Source organism: Zosterops lateralis (genome assembly GCF_965231275.1).
Source record: "Zosterops lateralis genome assembly, chromosome: 10".
Classification (NCBI taxonomy): Eukaryota; Metazoa; Chordata; class Aves; order Passeriformes; family Zosteropidae; genus Zosterops; species Zosterops lateralis.
Genome location: NC_139770.1, coordinates 4,517,248 through 4,542,784, shown reverse-complemented (window position 1 = coordinate 4,542,784; position 25,537 = coordinate 4,517,248). Strand labels below are relative to the sequence as shown.

The following is a 25,537-nucleotide window of genomic DNA, read 5'->3' as shown; positions in this document are numbered from 1 at the left end:
TGTTGTTGTTGCTTGAAAAATCACCTTGCACTTCACATGCCACCTCCCAAATTGGATCTTGCTACTATGAAACTAGAGCTGAAGTCAGGCAGATGGCACTGCAGAGGTGTTTCCAGAAACTCCATTAACATCACCGTGTGTAGCCTTTTTTCCAGAAGGGCCGTTTTTAAAACTCAGTTTGCAAGATAATTACTGATTCGAGGAATGGCTTAAAGAGCAGGTGACACTTCAGGTGTTGAAAAGCAGCTGTTTAATGTGTGGCACAAATAAATGGGGTACCTGTGTCCGTCAGTGTTCTGGGATGGATTGTCATGGGAGGCAGTGACACACGTTTGCAGGCATTAATCCCCGTCTGCCCTGCAGCAGGGAGCATATTAGGAGCAATGTCTTTTGAAGGGAATTGCTTTTCTTAAAAGTATAGAAGAAATAGCAACAGCTGCCAAAGCACACCATGTTATAGAGACTGTGCTGATGCCTCTGAGCTCTGGACACAGCAGCTTGTCCTCATCTTGAGCTTTTGGTCTGAAGTCATGAGCAGCCTCAGTCATCACACCCCTGGTGCCCTGGGATGCCTTTTCCTGTGTCCTGCACAGAGTTTGCTTCACCTGTGATGAGAACTGGTGCCTGAAGCTGCTGGGCTCATCCTGGAATTGGGTTTGAATGTTGAAGCTGAGGTGCTTCTGGCCATGGTAAAGCCAAGGTGCCCTGGGAGCACACAGAAATGACTGGCTGTGGGCTGCAGGCAGCAAAAGCATGTGGAAATTGGGATTTGCTTGGCATTCTGCAGGTGTGACAGCTCCCTGCTGCAGTCCAGACCTGGCCAGGTCTGTGGTGGCACTGGTCAGGCAGCAGTGCTCTGGGAGGAAGGTGCCAGCTGTGGGACAGCCTGGCCCTTTGGAGGACTCTGGCTCTTCCTTGGGCCACCCTGGGGAACCAGGCATGTCCCTTGAGAGTACTGGATGAAGCTCCTTGCAGAGCTTGGTGCTTCCCACTGGGAGGAACAACCTGGTGCCTCCACCAGGACGTGACCTGTGTGAAAGGGTGCCTTTGTGGGTCTCCTAAAGGCAGATTTAATTTTAGTTATGAATGCTGCAGTGTTGAATAGGCAGCGATGTGAAACAGAAGCACAGTGGGGGTGTTAAAGGGTGGTAATAACATGGCTGTCATGAACTAATGTTGTTGGGAACAGGCTGTGCTGCCTCCTTTTAGCTGTGAAAATGTGCACTTGCAGAGGAGCTGGGGCAAAGGGAGGACAGTGTGGGAGGGGAAGGAGCACCCTAAGGCCTGGCTGCTGCCCTCATTACCTGTTGGGCTGCAGGTGATGGGGCTGCTCCCCTTGGCAGAGACCTGTGGGGATTGCCCCATGCTGGATCTAGGAATGCTGGGGAAGGGAGCAAAGCTCACAGAGGGCCTGGGGAGGTAAATGGTGGCATCCTTTTCTTTCATCCCACTGATTCTCTTTTGAATCCTGCTACCTTCACTGTGGGACCAACTCAGCGAATATTTTCCTGAGACACTGCTTGTCCTTCTGGGTTTTTTTATATATACATTACTCTTTGCCAGGAAAATCTCTCCTTAGTCCTTTGGTGCCTCAGGTTTCTACAGGCTGCTCCTAAAACTCACTTTTGGTGTATATTCTGTCTGTTGATGATCTCCATCTCTCTCTGCTCCCTTCTGTGGTGCTCAGCCCACTCCTCTTCCAGCTTTAGACCTGCTCTTGTTGAGGCTTTGACCTCCCTTTCCTGGAGCATCATTTGTTCCTGGGCTCTGGGAAAGCCCTGACAAATGCCAGAAACACCTTGAAATCTGCTCTGCTGCAAGGTCTGCTGTGACCATCAAGAGCAGACCTTCAAAAGCTGCATCTTCAAACACTTGTGGGCAAAAATCTGTCACAGTGCTTGGTGTGACCATGGAGGGGATGCACAGCCTGACATGCCCCATGTGCTGGTGCTGATGGTGCCACGGAAAGGGGGGACAGGCTTTCTAACCTGTGTTCTTCCCTGGTGGAAATTAAAGTGGGGCCATATCTAGAGGAACCATCTGCAGAAGCTTCTGGGAGGATTTGGCTCTCTGCTGCTGATTTTGGACTACTTAAGGCAATCCATGCAAGAGAGAAACCTGGTTCTCCTGAGCTGGAGGTGAGAGTCTCCAGCCTCCTTTGAACTACAGGAGGGGTAGAGGATGGAATAAGTACAAGCACTGGCATAAGAGATGTGTTTCCCTTATCTAGGGAATATAAAACTGTAGTCTTGCTCACCTATAGGCTGTAGTGCATGTTATTTCTGGAGATGAATAATACGCTAATTTAACAATTTAGTTTTTAAATCTAATAATCCTGCCGCCTTTACTTAACGTCAGAGCTATTGTGGGGCTGCAGTAATGGAATTGCAGCTCTCTGAGCTGCAGGGTCCTGATCAGAGCTTGGATTGATACAGAGGACTGGAAAACTTCAGTACAAAGGTCAGCTCTGTTGGGTCAGCACAGACCATTAGCTTGGCCCTGTGCAATTAGAGGCATCTGTGCTGAGAGCAAATTTAGGCTTTTCCAAGAGGAGGCTCTGGTTGTTCAGACCAAACTGAAGTATTAATAAAAAAATCCGCTTTTTCTGGTTTCTCTTTGAGTTTTTTGAATGTTTTTCAAGGTGTTTTTTACTCTTTAAAACCTTGGAAAAAATGACAGGTGTAAAGGGAGGATTGGCTATGAGTGAAATTTGTGTTTGTCCCTCCCAGTGAAAAGTCTTCTGCTCTTCAGAAACAGCCCAAAGGAAGGTAGCAGGTTGGGCAGGGGTGAAGATCTGTGCTCTAGTGAGCAAACAGTGTTCTGCAAGAGAGCTCAGGAGAGCAGAGGAGTGACTCTGGAGCTTCACCTGACCACCAAGTGAGATGGCAAACACTGGATGCAGCTTTTCTTTGTTTTGCATTGGTTTTCCATTTGTGGTGTCAAAGCCTTGGAGTTTCAGGTGTGCCATGTTTTCTGGAGGATGCCATTTGCAGAGTGTTGAAGTCTGGGGAAACAGGGGCTGGTTTAAGTGGAGTTTGCCCCAAGTGGAAAGGAACTGCAGCAAGTCAGTCATGTTCCTTTGGTGCCTTGAGGCAGTGGGATCACTCTGAAGCCCTGCAAATCTGTTTGTGAACCCAGGAAATGATGGAGAGATGGAAGGATGTGGAGGGAAGGAAGGACACTACCATTGTGGTCAGCTCCTGCTGTAGTAAAGCACAGAGATGAGGCTGAATCCCTGGGCAGAGTGAGAAATTGAACCCAGTCTGCAGGGATATTCTGAGTCCCCATGAGCTTGAAATCCTCCTCCCAGTACTGGAGTTAAGTACAGGCAGCAGCAATAAGGTTTGGCCCATGATGGCTCTGTTTTAATCAGAGATATGTTACCCTTTGTTAAAATAAACATTTTCCCCATCCTGTTACATGACTCAATTTTTCTCATACTGGCCTCCAGTGTTTTAACTACCTTCTCAGATACATGGATTTATTTCAGACATGTTTGAAGAGATCTGTAAACCAAGTGCAAAGCTTGCCTACGTCATTTTTAGCCAGCTTGTTTTGGAGATTGCTGAATTTTCACACTAGAACAGGCCTATTTTTTACATCAGTGAGTATTTTAGCCCCTCAGACTCGTTGGGAGAGGGGAATTTGACACCTTCAAGATTGCTTTCAATGGGAAACCAAGTACATAAATGTGCCTGTACTCTGTAAAAGCTGAGAACAAATCGTGCCAGGTGCTATAAAATGGTCTAATGTACAGCAGGATGGCAATTCAGATTCATGGCTCCTGTTGGAAGGCAAAGCTCCTTCTCCCAGGAAAAATTGGGATGCAGTTTTCAGTGCATTAGTGCTGAAGTGCCTTCATGCTAAAAATCTTGGACTGAGTCCCTGAACTACAGGAAAACAAGGAACTGGCAGGACCTGGACCATGGAGCTGTGAGAAGTTCTGGCCCATCTCAAGAAATCTTCACTGCAAAAGATCTTTGATGCTGAAACAGAGTCTGGAGGAGATGAGACTCACCAGTGGACACCTTGAATGGTGCATGGGCAGAAGTAGGGCTGACCAAAGAGGTTTTCGTAACACCAAAAATTATATGTGAACACAGAGAAGTGAGCTGGTGGCTTCTAACCTGGTAAAATCTCTGGTGTCCTGTGCATGTTGTAGGAAGAATAAGCAGGATGTGGGGGTGCTGAGGATGTGCTGGCTGATGGCTGGGGTGGGACAGTAGAAATGGTGGTTGTTGGGCTGCTGGCAGCAGGCTCAGTATTTTAACTGCAACAGAAATGTAATGGAAGAAATTTATTTGAGATGCTTCTCTGCTGCCAAAGTGGTAATATTTGGACTTTTATGAGACTTTTTGTTGTTTGCCTCAGTTCACTGAGATTTCTGTATGAGACACAGTGTTCCTCAGTGGTGAGGGCTGATGTTGTGGTCTGGTCCCAGCAGGGCTGTGCATGTTGAAATCTCAGCAGTGCTTTGCAAGAGCACCCTAAGCCCACTCATTTTAATATTTACATGCAGCATGAGTAAGGGCAGTGCAGAATGGTTGGATTATAAGTGTTTTGCTGTAAAGTATCAGACATACAACATGGTTACTCCATTAAGTGGCTGCAGTGGGGATTTTGTATGGATGGGGCATTGGAGGCTGTGTGTCCAGGCTGGGAAGTGTAAGAGATGTTGCTCTGCCTGGCAGAAAGAAATGGGACATTTCCCACCAAAGTGCCAATTCTGGTTGTGTCCCACTGACTGCAGCAGGTGATGGGGTCATTTATTTTGTTGGATAAATAGAAGCCGACAGCACAAGTTAAATAGATACGATAGAATACATTTCTGGGTACAGAAATTGCAGGTTTTGCTTAGAGGTGAAATCCATGCTTGTGCAAGGAAAATGTTAAAAAGCAACAATCAATCATCCTCTTTCTGTCCTTAAAATGTGGACTTGAATTTTGGGCCAATATATGCCGTTGTTATCTACAAAGGCTGATATTGAGGCCAGGGTTTATTTATTTAGTAAACATAATGCCTGAATACATCAATTGATGTTTAAAAGCATTTACCAATGCTCTCTTTGTGTGCTGGTCCACTACACTTTATGGAGTGTGAGGACCACAACCTTTGAGGAAAAAACTCATGGTGCCTTCTAATTGTAGAAATTAGTCTTAATACTTGACATTATCAAGTTAGTGATAGTTGATATAACATTTTGATAGTAATTAGGAGCATGAATTTATGCTCAGATGGATGTTTAATTAAAAAAATGTGGCAGCCTTGAAGATCATGCTTGAATAATCCTGAGGCTGGAATGTGGGTTTGTACCCAAGTGAACCTTGACAGTGAATCTGGAGAGGGGGAAATGCTTTAGTAGCTCAGTTTTCCTCCATGTTTTGTGCCATCGTAGCCATCAGTGTCTGTAACAGTGCTGAATTCATGAAGAGCCAGAGGCAGAACCTGCCTTGGAAAAGAGCAGGGAGATGATGAAGAATGTTTGTGTGTTTGAGGCAGGAGGTGAGGAGAGCACAAGGAGCAAGGGAGGCTCAGTGATGGCTGTTCCTTGCCAGCTACCTTTGCTCCTGTCACCAAAAACATTGCTGGTGCTGTGGTCTGAAGGCTCAGAAGTGACTGTTTTACCCAGAAAAACTCTCATCCTCCTGAAGGCTTTGCTGCACCCTTTCCAGCCATGCCCATGGGGACACCAAAGTGGAGAACTTTTGAAAAAGTGGAGATTTTTCTCTTGAACCACAACACTTCTTGCCTGTTTTGAGCCACATCTTTGGTGTCGAGGAGACAGAGTTGAGCAGGGGAGCAGGAGTAGGGCTCAGTCTCCATGTGGTTTTTGGGTGGGGGGCACTGCTGTGGTGATGGTTTAAAGGAAAAAAATCAAGTTTTGATGGATGGAAGACACAGGAGGTAAAAGCATCACAGTAGAGCTTTTTGGTGCTTTTCTTATTTTGATACCCCAGTCCTCTTTTGTAGCTTTCTTACAGCAGCACAGATTAACACCTGACAACTCAAGACTTGACATTAATTAATTCCCAATTTCATCTTGCCTTGGCTTTGGCAGAGGTTGTTCCACATCCTGATCCAACTGGATATTTTGGAGAGACTGCAGGGGCGTGGATGCTTCTGGTCTTGCTTCCAGGCTTTGGGCACAGGCACTGGAATCTCTGTGGCCAAGGTGCCAGAGGTGGCTGATGCTGTGAGAGGGGTTTATTGCTGCTGTGGCATCCTTTTAGTGGGTACAGGTTGGATGTTGATTTAATTCCTCTGTTGCATCTCTCATTTCCATTCTCAGTGTCTCCCTCCAGCCTGTCTATATCTTTATTGCAAATTCAAGAACATCTGCAGTAGGGTAAAAATCAACTGGATTTTCTGAACTATTTATGAAGGTTTCACAGCAAGTCTCGGTGCTGAGCAGTAGGTTGAATTAAAAGGGATGGTTGACTGGTGAGGAGATGCCTGTTTTCCCCAGATGGCTTCATCTTGGTGAAACTCTACAATCCATTGTCATGAACAAACTATAGGAAAAACAAACCTTTGCTACAACATCCCAGGGTGAACACTTACTGGTTCTACTCTGCCTGATTTTTGCGTGACTAAGTGCCCCTTATGGCTTACATTAACATATGTTTCCAAGTGGTTTATTTTGTTTTGGTAAATGCTTACATGATATTAAATTCTTACCATCGTCTGTGAATATTTGGGAGATGTGCAAGGAAGCAGCAGATTCCTGGTAGAAGGATGCTGTGGCCAGACAGGGATCCCTTTCCACTTGGCTGGTACTGAGGAAAGCAGGAGCACTTCATCCCAGCAAAGCTGGGGCATTTCCTTAAAATACAAAATGAGGTGGTGATGCATCATGTGAAGGCAGGTATAACTCCTAAATCCATGGTTTGAAATGCCCCAGCTTGCTTCCCCCCCACTCCTCCAGCTCATGGGGGATGGGGTGTGCCATGGTCCAAGTGTTTACCCTGCTGGTGCTCAATGGGCTTTAATTAAAATGTCAGTACACATGGGGACTTCCTGGGCAAGCCAACAAGGACAAATTTAGGAAAAGAAGGATTTGTTTCTGCAGATCATGCTGTCTAAATTGATGGTGTCTGGTAACATGCCCCTCCTTCCCAACAGCCACATCCAGGGGATGCTTCAGCCACAGCCTGGGGCCGCTGGGCCACGCTTGGTTTTATTACATTTTATGTTGCACATATTTTAAAATAAAGCTCTTTTTCCGCTGTTAGAACGTGGGGTTGCTCAGGACGTATAAATTGTGTTAATAAATGAGCGAGGAGCCCTGGTGGGTGAATTGGCTTCCTGGTGAAGTAATAAATTTGGAGAGGATGATGCTGCCTTGCTCCGCAGCTGGTGTGTGGGTTTGGTTCCCAGCAAAACCTGCGGGACCAGGCAGAGGTTCCCATGTCTGGTAATTTAAGGTTCTTGAGCTGAGATGGTGTGAAAGACCATCTCCAGTCTGCAGGAGGGCTGGGAGAGCTGAGACAAACCCCAGCTCATCAACATGCACACTGCTATGGGGGCAGGAGGAGCCTGCAATTTAGGAAAAGCTTCTATTTTTCCCCGTTTCTGCCATGGTGCAGCTTGACCCTTCTTCAGCTCTGCTCCTGGTTCTGTCCTTGGTGTGTTAATTATCAATGCTGCAGGGCAGGAGCTGCCATTTCCATGTGTCTTCCACACCATGTCTCCCATGATGGGGCCTTGGGCAACCCCCATAGTAAATAGGGATGTAAACTGGGAAATAGAGATGCTTCCCTTTGCCTCCCAGCTGTCGTGTTAAGATCAGCATTAGCTGTCTTTCCTGGAGGAAAAACATCTTTTCCTCAGGCTGCCTGGTTTGGAAGCAGAGCACATGTCCTCCAGTTAGGGGTGGGAATGATTTGATATGAGCAATTTGGATATGATGTTGGGTGATCTGTTTCTCAGGAAAGGAGGAAAGACTGGGAATTGCCTTGGCTGATAGCAGTTGTGTTGGTTTTAAGACCTCATAAATAGTTGGAACTCTTCTATATTTTCACCATCTCTCCCAGGCATTTTCCCATTAGGATTAATGTAGTCAAGCACTGTGCAACAAACAGTTCATTGCAGTGATTTGCTGATTTTTTTTTTTTTCAGTTGCTGAAAATTTTAAAATCCTCTCTATCTTGCTAACTAAGTCTTTCTGAAAATAATTGAGTTACTGGTCAGAGTGAATATGGTGTCCTGCAGGCCAGGGTGTGTCCCCAGGTGTGTGAGAGCTGGGATGGGACCTGAGTGGACTGAAGGCAGTGTGGGTATCCCAGGCAGCATATTCCCATCATCTCAGCTCCAGCAGCCCATTTCCAGCCGAGTCATGCTCTGTGCTCAGGAGAGGCCCTGAGCTGGTTTTTTGTGCATGGCTGAGCATTAAAGGGTATTTCCAGCACTTGTTTGCCAGGAAAATACAGCACTGAAGGCCCCATACTAATTAATTGTAATGGCAGGAGGAAGGGGAGGGAATTGCTTTCTCATCATGGCTGCTGTGAAGATGCTCTTGAAAAAGCAACAAATAACTGTGTGGATGCTGCCAGAGCGAGGAGATTGTTTAAGGATATTGTTCACTGTGAGGGAAACATTGTCACTGAGCAAAACCAAACAAATTTCTCCCTTTTCTTTTGCAGGGTCGTCATGTTAAAACAGGCCAGCTCGCTGCTATTAAGGTTATGGACGTCACCGGGGTAATGTATCCTCCTCCTCCTCCTCCTGCATCCTTTAAATTACAGATAAGAGGGGAAAGGGGATGGGGTGTGATAATGTGTGGGGGTGGGTGAAAGACTGATGTTCCTGGGAAGTAAATTGCCTTTGTCTTAATGTGTTATGTGCCATTAGGGGGTTTTAGTTTTAATAAATAAGTGAGAAAAAAATAAATCTGGAAGAGTTTTGGAGATTAGGTACTTTCATGCTGAAACAAAGCAGCATCCAGTTCCAGCAGTGGCTCTTTTGAATGTCCTAATAAATTCTGAAGAAAATCATAGAATTATTTTAGGTTGGAAGAGTCCATAAAGATCATCCAGGTCCAGTCCCTGCCATGGGACACTTTCCACTATCCCAGTCTGCTCCAAGCCCCATCCAACCTGGCCTTGGACACTTCCAGGGATAGGACAGCCACAGCTTCTCTGGGCAACATATGCCAGAGCCTCACGACGCTCACAGAGAAGAATTTCTTCCCAATATCCCATATAACCCTGCCCCATGTCAGTTGGAAGCCATTCGCTCTTGTGCTATTGCACATGACCTTGTCAAAAGTAGCAACAGGATCGTGTATTCATAACTTATTTCTGTTTCTCTGCCTCCGTGATTTTCACTGAAGAGCTTTTGTTCACCAGAAGTATGTTGCAATTATTGTTATGAATAACTTCATGAGGCAAGTTGAATAATTTCTGTGCATCCCACTGATAAAGAGGGGAAAAAGCCACACCACCCTGGTCTCTAAGGTGGCTCTTTTAAAACTTTTGTCACACTAAGAACCAAGAATTTACAAATTGTTAAAAGAATAACAAAATTGAGGGGAGAGGATGGTTTTACCATTTCACAGTTGCCACAAAAGGAAAAATGAATTGCTGTGATCTAAAAACCTAGATGCATTTAGGAGCATGGCATGAAGATGCTTTTTCGTGAGTATTTTTTTTTTTCCAAGTGCAGTACTATCTCTCCCAAAGTTCCTGCACTGGAAACAATGCCAGGCCTGGGAGTAAGAATGTATCTTTGTTGTTTTTGTTGACTGGAATAACACATTTCAAAATGAAGACTCACTCACAATACAACCAAATTAATTTTTGAGTTAATGTTTTAATAGCTTTCAGGAGTTCAGCACATGCAGAAATGACTCTCTGTGAAAGCAGTCAGCTGGCCTGGGGAATCTGTTTTGAAATACCTTAGATGCTCTGGTGTGGTATTAATATCTATGGGACCTTCATCCAGGTTATTTTTGGTGCTAACAGGTGAAATGGTGTGTGGAAATAAGTCTGTAAATGTGAATGAGATTTGTTCCTGTTTACTTGTAGTATCTACAAGTGCCGTTTATCTCCTTCCCATGGGAAGCAGGCTCCAAGGGAATAGGCAGACCCACCAAGCATAAACTCATGGCATAAACAGCAGTGAAATTCCCATGGGATAAAGTCTGATGTTAGAATGAATTTTAGCTGAGAAATCAAAATATTACTCTGAGGCCAAACACAGCCTTAAATTTGAATCCACACTTAATTCAGTGGTTTTAAAAAAAACATCACTTCCAAGGAAAGATGTTGGAGAAAAGTGCCTGAAATCTGATATTGCCCAATAATAACTTCATAGCACATCTTTAAGTAGATGTCCCTGATCTAAGACTTTACCTTGTAAAGCTGGGCCCTCATGTCTGAATGTACAAGGTGTAAATCAGATATTTGTCCTGGGATGTGGCTTTTGGATGTTTAATTATTTTCTCTTTAGGCTGCTTTTAGGCAGGGAAGGCTCAGGGCAGAATGAGCAGTGACCACAGTGCAGGCGGTGCTAACCTGTGCTCTGGTAGGGACTGTCTGTGCTCCATAGCTCTTGGTGCTGAAGGCACTTCAGGAATGGTCCTGGGCATTGCTTCTGGAGAAATTTCTAAGGCTGGTCCATGCATTGTGCCTACAGCCGTGCTTGGCACCTGCTCCAGGCTCAGTGCAAATCCTACTGCTGAAAACCCAAACTCAGTCCTTTACTTCCTCCTCACACACAGTTTCAGAGCTGTTGCTGCTTCATTTGATCCTGACCTTCCATCCCACCTGTTTTTCCAGGATATCCCCGATGACAGTGTGTCTTTCAGAAGTCAGCAGAGAGCAGAGTTAGTGGGGTCATCCCAGCCATAGCCACAGCAGCTTCTGGAGTGTAAAGCCCAGACTGGATGAGGCTCTGAGCAACTTGGTCTAGAGTGGAAGGTATCCCTGCCCATGGTAGGGGATGGAATTAGGTGATCTTTATGGTCTCTTCCAACTCCCAAACCATGATGATTTTGTGTTCAGTGAGCTCCCAGACAGCATTTCATCCTGACCACGTGCTTTGTGCTAAACCCAGACAGGCTCCCTGACAATGATGCTTTGTTTGACTCATCTCTGCTCTTACTAATTATCTGTTAGGGAAGGTTGCAGAATAGAGGCCCTCAAATGGCAGCACTTCATCAGTTTGGGCAGCTGCTCTCTCTCTGAATTAAGAGTTCAGATTCGTTTTCCAGGGGCTGGTCCTGCTGTGTGCTGCATGACCTACATCCAGCGATGGATGTTTCAGAATCAATTGATGGAGGCAAAGTGAGATTGCAAAGCCTGGCCTGTGGCTTTTGTTGGCTTTGGGATTGCAGTAGTTGCAGCAGCTTGCTGTGATGATTCCATTTTCTTCCCTGCCTCTCTGGATTTGCTGGGGATGGTCACTCAGTAGTCCTGCTTGGAGCAGGAGTTTGGGCTGGAGCCTCTGAGCTTGGCCATGCAGACACGTCCTCACATGCCATCCATGGATCTTATGCTTTGGAGAGTTTTCCCACCCATTTTGAGTTCTTCAGCTTGAAGATGGAGTCAAAACTTTCAACCAAATGACTCTCTGGCTTGCCTCTGTTTTTTCCTAGAGAGCCAGGCATGAATTGAGGGATGACTGAAAAGCTGGCTGGGTGCTCAGAGGGCTGGAGGCATTTTGTGCTGAGTGCTGCTCCTTCCTCCCAGCACTGTTGAGCATCCAGCTGCTTTTTAGTTGTTGTTTCAAAGGGCTTCAATTAATAAAATCACCTCTATGACCTGATAAACTTCATGTTATATGCCCCGGTTTCCTGGACAAGTGAAAACAAGCAAAGTTGTGTTGTCTGCTTAAAGAGAGGTGATAAAGATTCTTCCGGAATAATCCCTTGGTTTTCTTGTAATGTTTGAGCCTGTTTGGTGCTTATACCCTCTGTGTTCTTACAGAAAGTAAAACTGGAGGTTATTTATGCAGGCTCCATCCAGATATTTCTTGTACTTGTTCCTCTTGTCTTAACCTTTGCTGTTGTTCTCTGGATGGTATTTTGGGAAGAAAGATGTGTTTCTGACCGTGTTATCTGACACCTGGTCAGGGGGCACTGCTGCTCAGGAAAAGCTGCTCTGCTGCTCTATGGGTGTCTTGTCCTTTGCCCATTTGTAAAACTGAGGTCAAGAGAGGCAGGTGAGGGACAGGAGAGGAATAAAGGAGAAAAAAGAACAGGCAGCCCTTCTGGTCCTTTATAATAAAGCTCATTGACATCAAGGTGCTGAGTGCTGCCTGTGGAAATACAGCGGGCTGGAATTCGGTCAGCTTAAAATAAAACCAGGGCACGTTTGATGGGTGTGAGAACAAAGAGGTGGGACATCAGAACAGGTATTGATGTGGCTCTGCTGCTTCAGCTAATGCCATTTTGCAGATGGGACAGAGAGGGGCTGGGATAGCTCGTGGTGCTTGTCACCAGGACTGAGTTACTCTGATGGAGATTGTGGGCAGGTGGCACCTTCCTGCTCCCCATCTGGAGCCACCCCACCACCTGCAGCTCCTGGTGTCTCCAGAGGTCTTGTGCTGCTCCCAGGGTGGGCAGGAGGGATGTGCCAGAGGGCTGGGAGCACACAAAAGGAACACTTTTGACATGCAGTGGTTTGTAGAAAAGCACCTTCTTGAGCCTCTGGTGTGTCTGTGGGGGTGTGCTAATGCATCACTGGGGTAACACAGGTATGGCTGAGCCTCAGAGCAACAGGAGTCTCCAGTGCAGCTCTCAGGCTCCCAGGATCTGCTGTAAAAAATGGTGCAAAGAACCTGAGAGGTCAGTCAGGAGAGAAGGGTGCTTGGAAGTTCACCCACGTACAGAAGACAAGCTTGGACCCTCTGTAGTGTGGTCTCCTAATGCCTCTGGTTTTATCTTTCTTGTCTTTTCACCTCATTCCAGGATGAAGAGGAAGAGATCAAACAAGAAATTAACATGCTGAAGAAGTATTCTCATCACCGAAATATTGCTACATATTATGGTGCTTTTATTAAAAAGAACCCACCAGGAATGGATGATCAGCTCTGGGTAAGTTGCTTTCTTTTCTTTAAAATAACTGGGATTTGAGACAGATCTTTTTACTCTGAATTGTCCTTACCAGCACCCAGCTTACACAAAACCCCTTATTTTGCATCCATCTTTTTCAAAGTCATGGCTTTGATCAGGCTCTTGCTGCACTGCAAAACACATCTCCATTTTGCCATAAAATCTTTGCAGGCTGATGGCAAACCCATTTTTATTCTGGAGTGTCATTAGCAGTATCTTTAGTACAATAGTCAGTTGAAAATCATTCCGTCTTCTGGCAGTCGAAGGGAGCTGGGCACATTTTTGGGAAGATGGAGGCTGAGGGTGATTCCTGCCAGCTCTTGTTGGTGCCTCTTGTGCTTCACACTTCTGGAGCCTGTGCAGGCTGATAAAGAGGAGGGGGACAGTGAGGAAAAGTCAGAGAGATCTGTGGCTGCTCAGCCACTTTTGGGGGACAGTGCTGAGGGGCACCAAGAGCTGCTTTGCAGCTCTGTAAATCCTCAGCTGCATCCTCCTGCTGCTTCCCTTGTCAGGAGCTTCTCAGTTATTAATTCAGCATCCCCAGAGCAGGGAGGATGGAGTTTAAATCCTCTCTATCCCTGAGGAGGGACAGAGCATCAGAGCCCACTCCCTTTGGCAGCAGCTGGTGCTCAGGGGTCGGGCAGGGCAGAGGCACCACAGCTCAGGGCTCCAGTGGTTGCTGTAAAATTAATTAAAGTTGTTGTGCTGTGTTCTGAGCTTGTCTGTGCTGGTTGGAGTCTCTGGAGCAGCAGCCTGCAGTGCCCATGGCCATCAGAGCAGCAGTGTAGGACCCTGCTTTCCTTAGGGGTCTGTTGGAGAGAAGGCTCTGTTGGAGTTATCGGCAGTACAATGACCTGGATATTGTCCTGTGGTTGAAAAAATATTTTTTTTTCCTCACAGTCTTGTAAATCCAGTCAATTCTGCCTTACCCATGTGTGATTTCTAAAGCTTTTCTGTGCCTGAGCAAGGTTGCTGCAGCCTAATTTTTCAAGGGTGACAAATATCCATGGTTCATCTGGGAGACCATGGAAATGCTGAAGAGCAGCAGCACTGTCTTCCCTCTAGTTTCTGTACAACATAAGCTTTATTTTAGCAAAACATTCAGTGACTTCAGCCATGACTTCAGGATGCCAGAGCATCCTGTGGGAAGTGGAGGGGTTCAGAAGATGTTCCTCCCAGGAGAAAACTGTAGATGATAGACTTCTGTGCCAATTTGTTCCACAAGACTTTCTGATACACTGAATTATTGGGAAGACTTGGGGGCTTGGACTCCAGGGACGTTCCTACCCTGGGTGTCCAGGTTGCTTTTGGTGGGAATTCGTAAAAACCATGTTCTTTGCAGCTGGCCTGGGATTCAGCAAGGCAAAAGCTGTCAGGCTGAGAAATGCTATTTCATCCTATGAAATTCCATTTGGCTTTGGCTGGTTTATAGTTTTGTTTTTTTTTTTTAAGTGAAATATGAAAACAATCCACAATGTTCCTCCTTGTGCTGCAGGAGTGCCAGGAGGGGAAAATAAGCCCCACCAACTGTGTGCCAAGTCCCCTGGTATTGAGAGGAGCCCTCCCTGGTGCTGGCCTCTGCTCAGTGCCTTTGCACTGGTTGAGTCTGGGGTTTGTGTGCTCAGACCAGGCAAGAGGGCTTGGTTTTGTTTCTTTACTCCAGCTTCAGTACAAATGGCTCTTGGCCTACATAAGTGTTAATAAAAGAACAGTCCAAACTTTCAAAAAGGAAAGCTCACTAGAGAACTCCTTGGATTAAGAGGAATGGCATGAAGAGTGATGGAGTGGGGCTGTGTCAGGGGAGGTTTAAGGTGGATATTAGGAAAGGGTTGGGCACTGGAACAGGCTCCCCAGGGAAGTGATCACAGCACCAAGCCTGACAGAATTCAGAAACATTTGGACAAAGCTCTCAGGCACAGGATGGAATTCTTGGAGTTTTCCTGTTCAGGACCAGGAGCTGGATTCAATAGTCCTTATGGGATCCTTTCCTACTCAGGATATTCTGTGATCCTTCCATCAGTCCCCATCACCATGACACAAGCAGAGGAATCTGTATGTGCCATATCACCTTCACATGCCCCCAGTCAGGAGGAGAACTTGGGTTTTCCCTGGTGGGTCACCCAGTCATGCAAAGGGAAAAGGTGGTCACAGTCCAGTTGTGCTGCTTGTTCCTGCCCCCTGGGAAAGGCAGACTAGATAATCTGAATTATCTGCCAGACCACTGCCTCTCCTCTCAATTTGGGGCCTTTCTCATGTGTTAGTGAAAAAGATTCTTTCAAAAGCTGCTTTTCTTGCCCTGGGGATGAGAGGGAGTTTTTTAAGTCTGTGCCCAGTGTTGGGACTGGTGGAGATATTCTTGGGAAAGCTCCCCAGCCCTGGAGGAGAGGTGTGCTGGTGCCACTGTGTTAAATAGCTGTTGTTTCAGGATCTGATTGAATTAGGACTCGTGTGAACTCTATCAGTCTTGCCTCACAGATAAAGGCTTGTTTATTTTTCATTGACTCTTTGTGGAAATAAAACGGTTTCTGATAATGCCCAAGTAATTCTTTTTATCGACACTCGGAGGCTGATACGGAAATGAAAAATAGGGAACTCTTTCAGTGGAGATTAAGATCTCTCAGAAACGTGGCAAGCTTCCGACATGAAGTATTGTCTGTGCTGCTGCTCCATTCCACAGCAGCCACTTGCCCTGAAAGATGAGCTCCAGCTCACTAAACAACCCTGTTTTCAGAAATCAGGGAGCTGTGCAGAGTGTGTTTTAGCAGATGCATCACAAATCTGCTACGTTAGGCAAGAAAAAAAGGAAGTAAAAGTTATAGGGACAACCTTTATGGAACATTTAAAAAAAAATAAAAATATGAGATAGGTTTATTCTTATGTTGGAAAATGTATTGTATTCTGGGGTGCTGTGGGTCTTTGGGGGGGTTTGTGCCTCTCTTTAGCTGAGTTGAGGGAGTCCTGCTCTGGTGCAAGGGAACAGGGTGAGGGTGGGCTGCAGAAACTGGGGAAATTCCCAGGGGATGTGAGGATCCAGATAATCAGTTTACTGCTGCTTCTCAGAGTTAAACTCGTGAAATTCCCCTTGCTCTTCTCAAATCTAAGCTATGAGATGCCAGGCTGTGAATAACTCAGAGAAGTTGTTGAGATATTTTGGGGTGGGTATGTTTTTTTAAATGATGGGAGATGAGGCATTCATTAAGAAATGTGAGCTGGATGGGGGAGGTGACCCCATCCCAAGGGACCCCTGCCCTGAGGACTCCTGAAAGCTGCAGATCCCCATGCACTGTGCCCGTGTGCAGGGTCACGGAGGTGCCACTCAGCTGGACACTTGTCATCTGCCCTTCCTGCCCACTGTGCACTGAGACCATGGACAGAGCAGTCCCCCCACCACATGCAGCAGGCACAGGGGCTGTGCAGAGTGTGGGGGCTGAGCAAAGGCTGGCAGCAGCCCAGAGCCCACCCAGGGCAGGGCAGAGCCAGCAGGGTCCCCAGGGCCAGCAGCACTGGCTTCCATGGATGGGCTGCCATGGCAACCCTGCCCGCAGCTGCATCTGTCACCAAGGGGGACAAATTGCTAACAGGCAGCTTGCCAGATCCCCACGTGGTGGGGTGGCCTCAGGGGTGTCCTCTGCAGCAGATAATCTGGGGCAGTGTGGGGGGGAAAGGAATGAGGGTTGTTTGGGAACAGCCCCTCAGTCAGGGTGGCACTGCTGCAGCTGTGCACTGCTCAGGGCTGTGGCTGTGTAGTTGAAATGTGTTTTTTCACTCTGTTGAGCACTAGGAGCCCATTGAATTGCTTTAGGGTGATGTGAACAGTCACACCAGGAATCTGGAGAGCAAAAACAGGGGCAGCAAGGCTGCATTGAAAACAGAGCATGAGCTGTCAAAGCACTGGGTTACACCTGTGCAGCTCTGAGCAGGATTGCTCTTAATCTGCTTATATACCCTGAAAAATATTTTTGGACAGTTGCTGATTCTTTGCATTACAGAAATTAGATCATGAAACATCTGAAAGGGGTCAGTCTTCGGTTGAGCTGTATCTCTTTAGTCCCTCCAAGCTCTGCAGTCCCGAGGGAGTGTGAGGGAATCAGGGCTGCTCTTCTGGCCTCTGACTGGGAGCTCAGGGTTACCAGAGCAGATTTCTTCTGCTGTCTGGCAGAGTAATCCTGCACTATTTAACTCTCACTGCTCTTCAAAGCAATATCAGTGCTGTAAACACTGCAGGACTGTGAGCCCAGTTCCTTTTGCTGCCATCCTTAACCCCAAGCCATCAGCCTGCTCAGGATCCATGGCATCAGCTGCCTGCTGCCTCCCCAAGGGGCATGGATTGCTTGGCTGGGCTTGACATCCAGGGAGATGGAGGCAAGTCATTTATTGAGGAACTCAATAAATGTGGGAGCAGTTGGATGCTGCTGTTGGAGAGGAGAGAGCAGAGCAGTGCTGGCCCCTGTGCTCCTACCTGTGTGTGTGGCTGCAGTTTCAGCCTGCTCTCACCCCAGCACCAACAGAAGCAATGAAAACATGACCTTACCTTGCTGTTGAGTATTTTAGTTGCTGCTTAACATCAATTTGATTGCCATTTCTGTTTCTGAAACGGGCATCAGCTTTTCTGGTGATCCACCAAGGGAAAGTCTCTGTCTCCTGGTTCCACAGTGTGGGTGATGAGGGACTCTTTTGCATGGGAGCCAGGCTGTGGGGTGGTATGAGAGATTTGAGTGGTCTGGGCATATGGGACCATGTTGCACTCAGGTTCTGTTTACACACACAGCAGGAGGATTGATTTCCAGCAGCATTTAGCCTGAGTGTGTTGTGTTGCTTGTTTTCTGTAGCTTAAAAGAAGTCAAATTATTCCTGGGCTGAGGCATAGGAGTGCAGAAGGATTTGTCTTGTGTAAATAAAGGATTTGATTTGGGGAGTTCCTCTGGACAATCTGGAGCAGTTCACTGTAAGATGGGTTGGGATTGGTGTTCTGGAGATGCTCAGGTTTGAGCTCTTCCAGATAATACACAGCAGTGATTGGAACAGAGATCTTTCCATTCCCAAACTGAGGAAAGTAGTGATTGATTTGAAAACTGAAAAGGCTCTTTAAACAAAAAATTCATGAGACAGCAGGACACAGAGATTTACAGCTGCAGCTTCTGAATTTGCCTTGCTTATGAAGTTTGCTGTCACTCTGGTATGAAGAGCTAAGTAAATGCTAAATGAACTGTATTTAAAAATACTTCCTCAATAAATGTCCTTGCAAATTAAATTTCAGAAGATGATCTTACCTTTAGCCCATCTTGATGATAATTTTAATTATGGTTAATAAAAATTCAATATGCATTTCCAGTTTATTGTCTTACTCCATCATGACTTCATCCCTTAAGAAAATTGGTAATGATGCAAGTGTGAGAGAGCAAAGAGGTATGAGGCTGGTGAGAAAGTATTTTAGTATCCAAGTGCCCTTTGAAGCCTTTTCTGAGTGTATTAAGCTCTGCCCTGAAATCAGCAAGAACATCTGATAATTTTAATGTTTCTCATGGAAGTCTGTTGGTTTCCATCTTAAACATCCCCATAGTGTTCATAAATAGGTATTATGGCAGTATCTGCATTGTTCTTCTCCCTCTCTTACCTGTCTGTTGACAGTATACACAGTATACCCATTCTCTGTATGGCTGAGCAAGCCCTCACCTCCTCTGAGAAGACCTGGTCATGTTCCTGTTCCCCAAGTTATTGTTCTTGGGCACCATCACCCAGCAGGACATCAGTGCTGTGGGTCAGGTCTGACCTGGCCTGTTGGGTGTCTCCTTGGGCTGCCATCATCTGTTGTTCCTCTCCTTGAAGGCTGCACTAAATGGGCTGACATTGGGAATTCTGTAGCTTCCTTCCACCTGAGGAGCACAAAAAGCCATGAAAGCAAAAGGGGATCCCAGTGCTGCATGCAGCAGCCACCCAAACATGGGAGTGGGGGCTGTTCACACGAGGTGGCCATCAGCTTTCCATCAGGGACAAGGGCACTCAAGCAGCCTTGTCACCTTGTCACCTTTCTGCTGCTTATTTTCTTGGGGAATTCATGGCAGAGCTTTCAGGCTGTTCATGGTGCTCAGCTCACTTGGATCTGGAGCCTCTTGATGCTGGCAAAGATCTGCCAGTGCTTGATATTTTCCTATGGATGCACCTCTTAAAAACCGAGTTGGAAACACCCCTTCTGTGACTTTCTCTCTTTCTCTCTGTTAATTTAATCTCCAGGAGGTTTCGCAGTTACAGATTCGGGATATATCAGCAGGTGGCCGTATTATTCCCCTCCTGGTGTGAAGTTAATCTTTGCTCTGTGGAGATCAAGGGCAGGGTAGAGGACCGAGTGAACTGCCAGCTCCATTGAGATAATCTGGCAAAGTAATGGATGCACTGTGTACTTTTAATGGGATTTCTTCCATTTTGTTTTAAGCATTGTGTTTGCCATGCACAGCATAGCATGTTCCTTTCTCTTCCTCTTGTTCCAAACCCTGGTGAGAGCCTGTGGAAGAGTTTCCATGGAAGAAGACTGGAGGGGGCAGCATTTTGGATTGCAAGATGTTTGTGGCTGGCTCAGCTATCCAGGATTTTCTTTCCAAATTTGCTGCTGTGGTATCCCAAATGTTGGTTTAATCAGACACACATGCAGACACTGATATTCCCCATGTGTCAGTGGTCCAAAGGGGATAAAGAGAGGAAAAGCAACTTTGAAACCAGCTTTCCATTATTCCCCATTCACTGAGCAATGAGTAACCAGGAGTTATGCCATGTCAGTGACCCAGCTGGATGGCTTGGCTGCTGCTGGGGTGAAAGAGCTGTAGCTATGTTCCTTGCCTTTGCATGGGGCAGATTTTGCCCAGTGACCCATCCATTTCTGCAATTTCTTCCATTTCTTGAAGCCACTTTCATGACTTAACTGGGATATTCCAAGAATTTTTCAGCACCTGTTCAGGAAGAGAAGAGAAACTTAGCATCAAAACTAAAGATAGCAGCATGGTCAAAGCCAAGTAAGGTATAGCCTGCTCAACTATCTTATTTAGCCTGAAGGTTTATGGCAGTCCTGTGTCTGGATTTTATGATCATTACAGTTTATTATAGTCTTAAATCACTGCATTTGTGCAATTTGGGCAGGAGTAACCCTTCTGCCATTTTAATTCTCTTCTTGGCCTGTGCTTTTAATGGTGATGTCACTTGCTTGGATAACATTAAATGCCATGTAAGCCTCATGTGATAAGAAACTTGAAACATGCACATCGAAGAATCTGGCAAGGAACCACTGGCAAGGAGAGATCTTCAAGTAGGAAGCAGATCTAAGTGGAAAACATAGTTTCACATCTTAGAGGAAGCACTTGCACAGGCCCTGGAGGAGGCTTGTTGCACACACAGGCTGTGCTCGCTTTCTGGAGCACGCTGATGGCTCCTGCCCACCCTGGGGATCTGCAAAATCCCTGGGAGGCAGACTCACATCCCGTGCTATTTTTGTAATGTTTATTTCACAGTTGTTCAATGACAAGGTTAAGATTGGGCTGGGTTAGATCATTAGACTTCTATATTTGATATTCTGACACTTTGGAAGTGGTACAAGTGGCGGTGGCCAGTCATGTTGGAATCAACCTGAGCAGCAGGACAGCAGATCCCTCCTGGGAAGCCTGACACTGCTTGGCAGCCTTCCCCTCAAAGGAGATTTCCTGCTCAAAAACATGATCAGAGCCAAAGGTTGTCTGGTCAAATAAAAAATAAAAATTGAAAAGTACACCTGATTCCTAAATCATAGGAGGCCTTTGAATATTTGCCTCTGTGCCTTTGTATTTTCAGATTTGAGGAACTTACATGCAAGAGTTTTATTTTATTGCTGTTGATACTAAACGTTGATCAGAAGTATAAAGTAGGGCATGTAGGGGTAGGGTTTGAGATTCTGATCTCCTCCACTGATTTTCAGCACTGAACTGATCCCTATTTCTTGCTCCCAATCATCAGGAGAGCCACAAGCCATTCAAGCCTTCCAGCCTTTCATTGTTTCATTTTATAACAAACTCCAACTGGATTACAAGCTGATAGGTTAGGACTGATGTTCCAGTGGCTCTGTGTAGCACCATGGGGTCCCCACAGAAGCAAAGTCAGTGTTGGGATACTGCTGGTGGTGCCACTGCATGACATTTGTGTCATTAATTGCATTCCTGTTCCCTTTGGCAGCTGGTGATGGAGTTCTGCGGCGCGGGCTCCGTCACCGACCTCATCAAGAACACCAAGGGGAACACCTTGAAGGAGGAGTGGATTGCCTACATCTGCAGAGAGATTTTACGGGTACGTGTCCAGGGGGAGCTGAATGTTGTTGGCAGTGTGGCAGCTGAGTGCTCAGGGGACACAGGAAGCTTTTGGCTCCGCAGATCTCGTGGATGCTGTGCTGCCATGGGCTGGAGCCTCTGCGGTGCCGGCAGGCGTGAATGATTCATGTGCCCGTATGATGCATAATAAATAAGCCCTGCTTAATGCCCTTTAGCTCTGTTAGTTGCCTGAATTTTAACCCTCTTTTTCCTGCAACAAAAAATATAATCTCCTATTAGTATTAAAAGGGCAAAGATTTATTTACGTTAGAATTACGTTTTCAGTTAACAGAAAGGTGAGGACTAATAAAGTCTGTGGGAAGAAGCAGCTTCGTGATTAAAAAGCATCCTATGTTTTATTAAATCCACATGTCTGATTTTAATGAGGGTGCTGCAGCTTTTATACTCATGATATAAATGTTTGACTGAAATGTCTTAAAATGGGCCATGCCAGAGTTTCATGTACTGGGAGATGGCAGCTCCAGCAAAGACTTCTCTGCATTTTGCCTTGCTGAGGTCAGAGGATGGGGTTGTAATGGTTGCCTTACATTAAAATCTATTGCTCTGACCAAACCCAAAGATTTGTTCAAGAGAAAACAGGAATATCTGGCATGTGAAGGAAATCTCTACAAGAGCCATTCAAGTGATAGGATGAGAGGGAAGGGCTTCAATTTGCACTAGGGGAGATTTAGGGAGAATTTTTTCATCAAAGGGAAGTTCCAGTTAAGCACTGGAACAGGCTGTCTAGGAAAGGATGGATCCCCATCCCTGGGGGGATTTCTAAGAGATGTGCATGTGCCACTTAGGGACATGGTTTCATGGTGGTCTTGGCAGTTGTCAGGGTTATGGTTGGACTCAGTGGTCTTAAAGGTCTTTTCCAACCTAAACAATTTTTTGATTCTATGAAAGAAAATGAGACTTCTGCACTGTCCCTGAATGCCACTATCCACACCAGAGTGATGTGCAGAGGATGCTGGCTGGCGCTGTAACTCATCAGCTTTTGTATGGACACTGCTTTCAGTGCCAGGAGGCCACATGGGCCTATTTTAAGTGTATGAGCTCCATGAGGCTGCTCCTTAAAATAGTCCCTGGCAGTGAGTCACAACCCAGCCTCTGACTCACGTCCCAGGGCCACCATCGGGTGTCACCTCTTGCATTTTGGCCACATGTTGGGGCACTGGGGGGTGACCTCTGTGGGGTTTGGGATGAGGAAAGGCTCCCAGCTTCACCCTGCAGAACGTGGCTCATGCTTGGTTCAGACAGTGATGGACAGCTGGAATTCTAACATGAGGCTCAATCACACGTTGTTAAAGGATTTATTGAAATCCCATGGAATTTTCACTTTGCCTCAAATGCTCAAAGGTGCCTGTAACCAAGTATAATAATGCTAAAAAAAGGACTCCTATACAGATATAATCTGTTCCACAGTTTTCCCAAGGTAACAAGCGTAAAATGACTAATAACTACCAAAAGCGATAGCAGAAATCCTTTTCTTCCTCAAATATGGATGTTTAATGTGAAATTTAAACCTAATGCAAGATTAGTTTTTGAAGTAATCCATATTTTTTCCTAAGCTGGCAATCTGGGTGGATGTTACTTTGAAAATAAAGTAATAAATGAGTGAAATAAAAATGTAGGTTGCAAAAAGAAATTAATGAGATAATAAACCAGCACAACAGCAAGGCTAGTTTACCTTTTGCCTTTGAGACAAGCTTTTTACTTGAGCTATATCTCTATTAGGGATCTGTGCAAGTTATAACATTTGTATTTGCATGGTAACTTTTTTAATACAATGTATTAAATGTACTGAAATGTACTGAAATCCAGTTTATTGGACCGATAAAACAAGAGAATTGTTTTCTTCAGTTTCTGGATGATGGAAGTGGAGAAAGGAGACAAACCCATTCCATTATTTCTGCCACAGAAATGGCTCCCTGAGGCAAGGGAGCACATGAGGGAAATCATGTCTGGAGTGACAGAAGAATTTGGGTTAAAACAGGTTCCTGCTGGAATGTGAAATAGTGGGTTTAAAACCCTGCAGAATTGACAGGCTCCTCACCAGGCATGTCCTCCCAGCATGGGACATGGGGCAGTGTTTGGAGCATGTGATAAACAAAAGCATTCTCCAGTGCTTAACTCCAACTGTGAACCTTTCATTTCTGGAGCATAATTGGTTGAGGAGGAATGCCAGAAAATAACATGCTTTGAACTTGGGTTCCTCTAACCTTTCTCTGAATTCTCCAGGGCTTGAGTCATCTACACCAGCACAAAGTAATTCACCGAGACATCAAGGGACAGAATGTATTGCTGACGGAAAATGCAGAAGTGAAACTAGGTAAGAGTGGGTTAGAGCTCCTGGAAAAACTGCAGGTGGGCTGGCTGGGGAGAAGCAACAAATGTGGCTTGTACATGACCTGAAGAAAGAGGATGGGGGTACCAAGAGCTCCTCTGTGGGTTTTGTTATGTTGGCTTTGATACATGACCTTGTGTGTTGATCAAGTGCTGTGCCTCAAACTGCCAGGGGTTGATGGCCAGGTTGATGCAGGGATGCACCAGGTACAGGTTAAGCAACCAACACCAATTTCTCATGCCCTGGATTGAAATTTGCCCTGTGTTCATCAGCAGATGTGGTCAGGAGCTGTTCTCCCACAGCTGCATAGCAGTGTCCTGGAGGATAATGCATTTTCAGTTTAGCATGACACAATCCAGACTCCTTTTCCAAGCTCACCTGATGGAGGGGGTTTAATTTGCAAGACGTACTCTGAATTTTGTGCATTCTGTTGGTCACCCTGGAGAGGAGCAGGCATTGGTGTGGAGATCATATAGAAAGCAGCAGATCACTGCAGATGATGTGCTCACATCCTCTCTTGTCCAGTATTCATGTTATTAAGGTTGTTTTTGCACAGTTAGTTTATGCTGGTGATGGAAGATCCATACACTGGTCATGTGTGGTGCAAACCTGTTTTTCCTATGCCTCCACTCTCCCTCTACAGCAGAATTAAACCCTGGCTTAACAGATGGCACCACCAGCTCATTGGGCTTTATGCTGGTGAAGATTCCTCTCCAAGGGGAAATTCTCCAGGGCAAATCTCCAGCCATTGTGTTGTGCAAAGTGCAGTTAGTGGACCATAGAGTATTCTCTCGTTGGTTTGATTTCATCATTTTTTGCTTCATTTTGCAGCTCTTTGCTTGACATTTCCCATGGGCCTTTGTCCTTGGCCCTTAGTTCCTTAAGTCTTTTGCATTTCTGCCATTTGCAGCAAGAATTTAGGTAGAAAAATGAGGCTTCCACCAGTATTTGGCAGGCTTTAATTCAAATGAGCAAGCATAGAACAAAGGCTGCTGCTTATTCATGTTGCTAACCCTGTTTCTCATTAGTATGAGGAGCTGTGATTTCTTTTCATTGCCTCCTGGCAAGGAGGAAAAGGCACAGGGTTTTGTACAAAACCTGGACATCAGATGATCAGGTTTGTCCTTGACTGACCTCTGTTGATGCCAGCAGAGATCAAACAGGAATGTCTTCAGCCACGTCTTCCTTTTCTGGCTGCACAGAGTTGTTCTGAATGAGCACAATGTTTTACATTCAGCAGCAGGGTGTTGCTCAGGTTTGTCTCTGACTTTACCATGCCCCGTTGTCTCCCTGCTCCAGTGGATTTTGGTGTCAGTGCCCAGCTGGACAGGACGGTGGGCAGGAGAAACACCTTCATTGGAACACCTTACTGGATGGCCCCCGAGGTCATCGCCTGCGACGAAAATCCCGATGCCACTTATGACTTCAAGGTACCCAAATGAGCTTCTTCCTACTCAGGAATTCACTATATCCTTGCAGCACTGGAAAACACACACTGGCAGGCAGTGCAGGCTCCTCCTGCTTTCTGGCTGTGGGATTTTGGGATGCCAGTTGAAGTCCAAGCTGAATCTTTGTTGTGCTGTTTACGTGTCCAAATTTACTGTGAGGAGTCTTTCCCCGTGTGGAGAAAGGTGTCAGACTCAGGCTTCCTACCTGCTACCCTGCTTTTTGTTACTGTGTATTTAAATACTCCAGTCAAACAAGCTGTATTTTCTCTATTTACTCTGGAGAGAGGAGTCAGGTCAGGTTTAGAAAGGGTAAAATCACATTCTCTGGCCTGCAGGCTGATATTCGCAGGGAGATGTGAAGGC

The 25,537-nt window shown here is 45.9% G+C and overlaps 1 protein-coding gene across 6 annotated transcripts in view; it reads left to right on the top strand.

The window, feature by feature from the left end:
* TNIK (TRAF2 and NCK interacting kinase) overlaps nucleotides 1–25,537 on the top strand; it is a 153,552-nt gene that overhangs the window by 70,022 nt on the left and 57,993 nt on the right. For all 6 annotated transcript variants that reach the window (XM_083868289.1, XM_083868287.1, XM_083868288.1 and 3 more), the window contains exons 3-7: nucleotides 8,644–8,700; nucleotides 12,912–13,037; nucleotides 21,246–21,356; nucleotides 23,621–23,711; nucleotides 25,026–25,156. In XM_083868289.1, coding sequence (XP_083724415.1) covers nucleotides 8,644–8,700; nucleotides 12,912–13,037; nucleotides 21,246–21,356; nucleotides 23,621–23,711; nucleotides 25,026–25,156 — 516 coding nt within the window. The remainder of the gene's footprint in view (nucleotides 1–8,643; nucleotides 8,701–12,911; nucleotides 13,038–21,245; nucleotides 21,357–23,620; nucleotides 23,712–25,025; nucleotides 25,157–25,537) is intronic.